A 6,480-nucleotide genomic window follows, 5' to 3' on the forward strand; every position below is an offset into this window, starting at 1 on the left:
TCTAATAGCATGGGTTGTGAGGACTCAGTCTCTATTAAAACACTTTTACTATTAGCAGTAGTGATTGGAATTGTGATGACGACTAGATTTCAACAAATTAGAGCTTAAAAATGGTGAGATGGAAGAGAAGTGGCTTCTTTTAATTTCCCTGAGTTTAACATCAATAATTAGAGCAATTTTCAGAGATGCGAGCCAAAATTACCCCTGCTGTGCTGTAGATGATCACCTTAATTTTAGCAAATTGACTCCAGGGAAATAAATGTGACAGATTAGAAAAAGACAAACAGAAAAAAAAAAAAAACAAAAGATTGAGAGAGAGGGAAATGAAAAGCAAATCTGGGAAAGGGAATGGGAGACAAACCTGGTACAATTATTTCAGAGGGCTAGGGTTGAAAGGGGTAGTATAGCAGAAACAGAGAGCCTTGTGAATGGAATGAGGAGGGTGTAATGGAAATCTGTGAGGAGGCGGAGGCTGGCATTAAGAGGTAGCTCTGGACATATTCACACAGAGCAAATTACTTGACTAATGTAGATATAACTTTCCTCCCACCACCCTCCATAACTAAGGTAAAGAATGTTATGCTTATCATCGTTTTATTTATTTACCTCAACAATCCAGTCATCTCTCAGCCATCAACTTAAATTGAGTCTAGCAGATATGGACTCTCCTTCTCCTCACTTCTCCTCTTCTCCTTTTGCTATTATTTCTCTCAAGTTTTAAAACCCAGGCCCAAATGCCAAAATAAGTGCCTTATCCTTATTGCTTTGGGGCCTTTAAATGCCTTCTGCTAATGAGGAGTGGACTCCTCATTAGAGAGACTTTTCCTTTTTAGCTTTCTTTTAAAACGGCTGGGAGCAAAGCAGCTCCTGCAGTGGTGGGGCAGAAATTGAGGTCGAGAAACCTGGGAGGGGCAAGAACCTGGCCCGCTCGGTTTTCCCCGGGCCTGGCCGGTGGTATTCAGCACCGCGGACAGCTCCCCGCCCCGCCCCAGCCCGCCGCACCCTCCCCTCCGCCGCTGGCAGCCTTGCCATTGGCTCTCCCTGCTCCCCTCTCCACGCTGCCAATTCTCCTACACATAGACCCAACCTACTCAGGAGCTTGTCTTCTCGCCTCTCCAGCGCCCAGCGTAGCCCAGGCCGAGGAGAGATCCGCGGGGATCCGAGCCTCGGAGGGTGGTTGTCGGTTCTCGACCAGGCTTGCTGAGACGCTGCCTGCTTCTTACACTTCATCCCCGGCCCTCGCCCTGTGGCAGGTGCTCGGGCTCAAGATGAATCTCAACTTCACCTCCCCTCTACACCCGGCGTCTTCTCAGAGGCCCACATCCTTCTTCATCGAGGACATCCTGCTGCACAAGCCCAAGCCGCTAAGGGAGGTGGCCCCTGACCATTTCGCCAGCTCTCTGGCGTCCCGGGTGCCTCTGCTAGACTATGGCTATCCCCTTATGCCCACACCCACCCTCCTGGCTCCTCACCCCCATCACCCTCTGCATAAGGGAGATCACCACCACCCTTATTTCCTCACCACCTCGGGTAAGTAACAGGGGCCTAAAGGTATGGGGGGCAGGTCTTCCAGCGCAGACCATAAGCCTGTGATGGAGCCTAGGAAGCCAAGTCTGGCTTGGCGTTCTCCTTCCCTAAGTGACAGTGGAAGGTTGGGGATATGGCTGAGAACATGGGGAGCTCTCTTGAGGCATGCCAACTCATGGGGATAACTCGTGGTCACTCCACACTCTTTATAATGGAGGAAATGTTCCTAGCCAAGAGGTGGCTGGAAGTTTTGATGATGTTCTTGGTGGGCAGTGCTCAGTGTCTTTTGTAGTCTTCCCGACCACTTTGGTCCAGTTCTCAATCCAGATTCTCTTCCTCTCCCTGCTCTGAGAGAGACCTCTGACCGCACCATCCTATGGATTGGAACTCAACTTTCCAGCTCAGAAGTGCAAAAGGCTCCAGTGGGTCGAACTCGCTTCTCCCAGGTGCTGAGCATTCGCTGATACTGCAGGGGCTTAGAAGTGAACAAGAGTTTGGGATATTCTTAGGACTGAAGGTGGGGGCTGGCCCAAATAAGGGAGAAAGGGTAAGAAAAAAAGAGAGGGAAAGATGCAGCTCCTCTTTAACCCTCTTCATTCCTAACATCTAGGATTTAACTCACAATCTTGGGCTCCGCTGCCCTCCTCTGCCCCGGTTGCTTGTGTCCCTGGAGCCCAGAGCCAAAGTATTTTGATTTCCCAGGCGTGGCGAGGAGCTGGGGCCAGCAAAGTCTGGTTGGGACAGGGAGACGTGGGGTAATACCGAGGCTTTTTCTGCCTTTCTCTGGAAGGCCACATTCATGCTTTCCTCTCCGGCATTTTCATTCCAGCCAGAATAGAATAATCTGTTGAGTCCAGATGCAGAGCGCAGCTGGAAAAACAACCCGGTCGGGGCGGGGGCTGTGGAAAGATAGGAGATTTTGTGAAATGTGGGCTCTGGAATCCACGACAAAAGCTACAAGAGTTTGTGAAACGGTAAAATCCAGACTCTCAGGCACTGGGTTGGAAAGCCGAAGTCTGCATCTCGGCATTGGCTTCATCACCCTGCCAGCGACAGTCTCTACTGGCCTGCACCCCCGTTCCCCCAAATAGCAGTGGCCAAAGCCCACGATACCGAAACTGCTTATTTTCTCTTTTCCCCTGGGATTGGCGGATATTGATGTCTGTGGCAGTTTGTCTGCTTGATTCGTTTCAGACACAGTAAAGCCTGCAAGAGTCAGGAAGGACAGACGTCTTCCCCGACACTGCCACTGCTGTGGCAAAGCACTTCAGTCCTTCTGCTTGGGGTCGGAGGGAAAGAATGAGCAAAAGAATGAGGATCAGATTAGAAAGCCGGGTCCTCAGTGCCCCCCGGAAACTGATAAGGAAACGTGTGAGGCGGGAATTGCCACTCCGTTCTCACCTCTTAGCCTCTCTGGATAAGAGTTTTGATCTGTTCCCTTAGGTGGCAGGCAGGGAAAATAGGGGCGGCTCGGGAATGAGAAAGGTGCTTTTTAGTGAGGTTAGGAGGCAAGATCACATTCACTCCCCTACTAGCCCCAGAACAACAGAGTGTCATTAGGGGTCTGGAAGGATGCAGGGTGAAGGGAGAGACAGTTCTGGACCACCCGACATTTGCAAGAAAACTTCGGGAGACGCAACAGAGGACAGGGCGCTGGCAGACGCTACGGAAGTCTCTCCAAGAAGATATTTTTTAAGGCCTTCGGATCTATTTTTATAATTTTCTTTTCCGTTTTACTTACTTTTTATTGTTTATATTTCTAGATGGCCTTTCTGATAAAGATCTCCAAGTGCTATTCTTGCGATTTTTTTTTTCCTGCCTTTGGAGAAGGGCTCGAGGAGCTTTGGAGCGAGGAGGGGACTGGTGGAGGAAAGAGGCAGAGGGAGGCGCTGGGGACCAGGGTGGGGAGTGGAGCGGGGTTGCTCCGGGGTGACTGGGCTCTGCCCATCTGGTTGCTCTTCTCTCTGCAGGCATGCCGGTCCCCGCGCTCTTCCCGCACCCCCAGCACACCGAGCTGCCGGGGAAGCACTGCCGCCGCCGCAAAGCTCGCACGGTTTTCTCAGACTCGCAGCTTTCTGGCCTGGAGAAGAGATTCGAGATCCAGCGCTACCTGTCCACGCCAGAGCGGGTGGAGCTGGCCACCGCCCTCAGCCTGTCCGAGACCCAGGTGGGCCGCAGGGGAGGAGGCCCTGATCTCTGCTTCCCTCTCTTCTCCCCTCCCCTCAACTCCTGACACATTCTGGACCCACTGCGGAGTGCTTGAGTGGGAATGACCCCCTTCCCTTTATTCCAGGCGTCTCCAAAGATCCTTAGCAAAAGTAGCGACACCTCCAACCTCACGTCAGACTTACCGAAGCAAAATCTCTCGAGCAGGCTCTGGACGTGGAGGAAAACCTCCTTGGGTGATTCTGATGATTACTCCCTGTCTGAGAGCTAACAACTCTGTGCGTCCCTGGCTCCTCTCCGATAAGGGCAGTAACCCGCTAACCCGTGTCAGATGTAAAATAAGAGATAAGATGGGTTCTTGTCCTGAGAGAAGCCCACACAAGGAGATTTTTTATTTTAATCTCTCGCATAGCCACAAGTCTTCATATCCTCCCCAACCCCCAACACACACACAATTTAAGCTCTCTCTCTACTGCCCTGCCCTGAATGGAAGAACTTTTTTTCTTCCACATGCTATTCGCCTGCAGCCTCAAAACTCCTTCCTTCACTCCCTCTCTATATTCTCTGTACCTGGAAGCCTAGTGTGCTGTGCAATCATTAGCCCTCCCAGGCCCCAGTGGTTTTCTCTCTGATGAGAACCAGCAAGTTTGATTCTTATCCTCCTGTCCAGGAGTCTTGCTGGACCAGGCATTTAGATGTCACAGAGGAATGTAAGTTGAACGTAAAGGAGACTCATTCATGCAGCACTTACCATTAGTAATTCTAATTAATAACGTTATTAGTATTTACTAACCGCATTTTGATCCTTGTTATTTCGGTACAATTCTGGGAGCCTTAGGATGTTTGCTTCTCATTCAACCTAAGACGATAACTTGTGAGCAATTCAGGTGTGACTTAACGAGGGTGAGACTTGTCACAGCTATTGGATAATTGGTCAATGGCTTGCGGTTCATTTTCCTAAACCCCAGCAATAGCTCAGATCTTAGCTCAGTAACTATGAGTCTGAAGGAATGACGTGGTTTAATCTTTTTCTCCCCGAAATCAGGTGAAAACGTGGTTCCAGAACCGGCGGATGAAGCATAAAAAGCAGCTGAGGAAAAGTCAAGACGAGCCCAAAGCGCCGGATGGGCCCGAGAGCGCTGAGGGCAGTCCCCGCGGCCCCGAGCCCGCGCCCGCTGAGGCTCGGCCAGGCCGGCCCGCAGGCCCCTTTGTGCTGACCGAACCGGAGGACGAGGTGGACATTGGGGACGAGGGGGAGCTCGGCTCAGGGCCGCACGTGCTCTGAGCTGCTTGGCTGGGGAGGCGGGGAGGACACCGTGGGGCGGGGCGCGGGTCCCTCCCGGACCGGAAGACTCGGACTCCGGTCCCGGGGCGGGATCAGCTCCTGGAAGACAAACACAACACACCTGTCAACCCTCCAACCCGTGCGGAGCCAGCGCGGCCCGCGCCTCCGCCTCACGCGCTCCTCCGGCTCCTGCCCGCCGCGTCCCTGCTGCAGGCGAGTGCGCCCGGGTGAGCTCCTTCCCGCGCCCCGCGTCTTCAGCGGCGCAAACTGCAACTTGAGCTCTTGGCTCTCTAATTCGGTGAGGGAGGTGTTCTCTGCCGCGATCGCAGACCCCCTCGGCCCTCACTTCTCAGCCACCTGCCCCCAGCTTCGTTGTCCAGGTTCCGCGGCCTCTCCACCCGAACCCTTTGCCCTTCATTGGGCAGGCAGATGGGCTGCAGGTAAGAGACCGGGTGTCCGGGCTTTCCGCTCTGCTGGGATCCAGGCAGAGCCACAATCTGATCCTTAACACGTCCACGTCGGGACGGACTCCTGCGCTGCTCGCCGCTAACTTCCCACTTGAGTCCCTCCACCCCCGTCTCTAACTCAAATACTAAGGTGACTCCCTTCCTCTCAGGGCGGCGCTTCCATCCACTCCCGTCGCTGTTCCCGTCAAGAGCTCCCCTCTGCACCCTGGCGCCCTCCTGAGCTTGTGGCCCCCAGGCCCCGGCGCTCTTTACGCCCCCCGCCCCGCCCCGACACTGAGCGGCGCCCGTGCGCAGCGAGAAACTTGGGCAGAGAAAACCCGCCCAGCAATTTCTGCTTCCCGCCCTGCTTGCGCGCCTGTCCCGCACCTCTTCCGCGTCCCACGGGCTACCGATATTTTAAAAGTGAGTGTTCCTCGGGTTGTGTGTGGAAATGCTCATTTTTAGTGCATTTTAGGGAATGCGGAGTTTTAGTAAGATTAAGGCTGAAGAGGAATACGCATCCCCTTACGGGCGTGCACCTGTTTGGTGACTACTGAGGTGGGGCAGGAGTCTGATTGGCCCAGCGCGTTGCTCCTCTCTCTCTCGCTCTCTTCCCCTCTCCCCAGGTTTGCAATCTCTTTAGATAATAAAGGGCTCGCCGGGCAAAACTGGGGACAAACACGAGTTTCCGGGAATCGTTTGTTACCGCGTCCTCCTACGCACACGCCCCCTCCCCTCCACCCCGGGCAGTTTCCTGTTCTCGGTAGGAATGAACGGGGCTAACGACCTTTCGTTAACAGATCCAGTTTCTCCCTATCTCGATTTTTCTATTTTTAATCGTTTAATAGTCTTGACTTCCACCTACGTGGAAAAGGTCACCGCAAATGGCATTTTTTGAGTCTGAAATGCTGGGACAGAGATCTCTTAATATTTGGAGTTTGAAATTATGCTAACGAATTGTGTGACGACACTACATACCCAGTACACTTATCAGATACAGCAGCCGTGTCAGAGGCGACCTCAGCTTGCGATCTTCCTTTTGCTCTGGTTGTGTAT

General features: G+C 53.0%; 1 protein-coding gene across 1 annotated transcript; it reads left to right on the top strand.

Annotated features, from left to right (window-relative positions):
• Positions 1-1,268: 1,268 nt before the first annotated feature.
• On the top strand, positions 1,269-4,978 carry BSX (brain specific homeobox). The gene is made up of 3 exons (XM_058544485.1): positions 1,269-1,530; positions 3,498-3,694; positions 4,739-4,978. The coding sequence occupies exons 1-3, from the start codon at positions 1,269-1,271 to the stop codon at positions 4,976-4,978; spliced, it is 699 nt and encodes a 232-aa protein (XP_058400468.1).
• The last annotated feature ends 1,502 nt before the right edge of the window (positions 4,979-6,480 follow it).

This window comes from Diceros bicornis, chromosome 7, assembly GCF_020826845.1.
Source record: "Diceros bicornis minor isolate mBicDic1 chromosome 7, mDicBic1.mat.cur, whole genome shotgun sequence".
Classification (NCBI taxonomy): domain Eukaryota; kingdom Metazoa; phylum Chordata; class Mammalia; order Perissodactyla; family Rhinocerotidae; genus Diceros; species Diceros bicornis.

What these genes read in the sequence shown, in the direction of transcription:
- BSX (XM_058544485.1), top strand. Translation starts at nt 1,269, where the DNA reads ATGAATCTCAACTTCACCTCCCCTCTACACCCGGCGTCTTCTCAGAGG. An exon ending in TTATTTCCTCACCACCTCGG is followed by an intron (nt 1,531 to 3,497) that starts GTAAGTAACAGG and finishes TTCTCTCTGCAG; the next exon opens with GCATGCCGGTCCCCGCGCTC. An exon ending in TCAGCCTGTCCGAGACCCAG is followed by an intron (nt 3,695 to 4,738) that starts GTGGGCCGCAGG and finishes CCCCGAAATCAG; the next exon opens with GTGAAAACGTGGTTCCAGAA.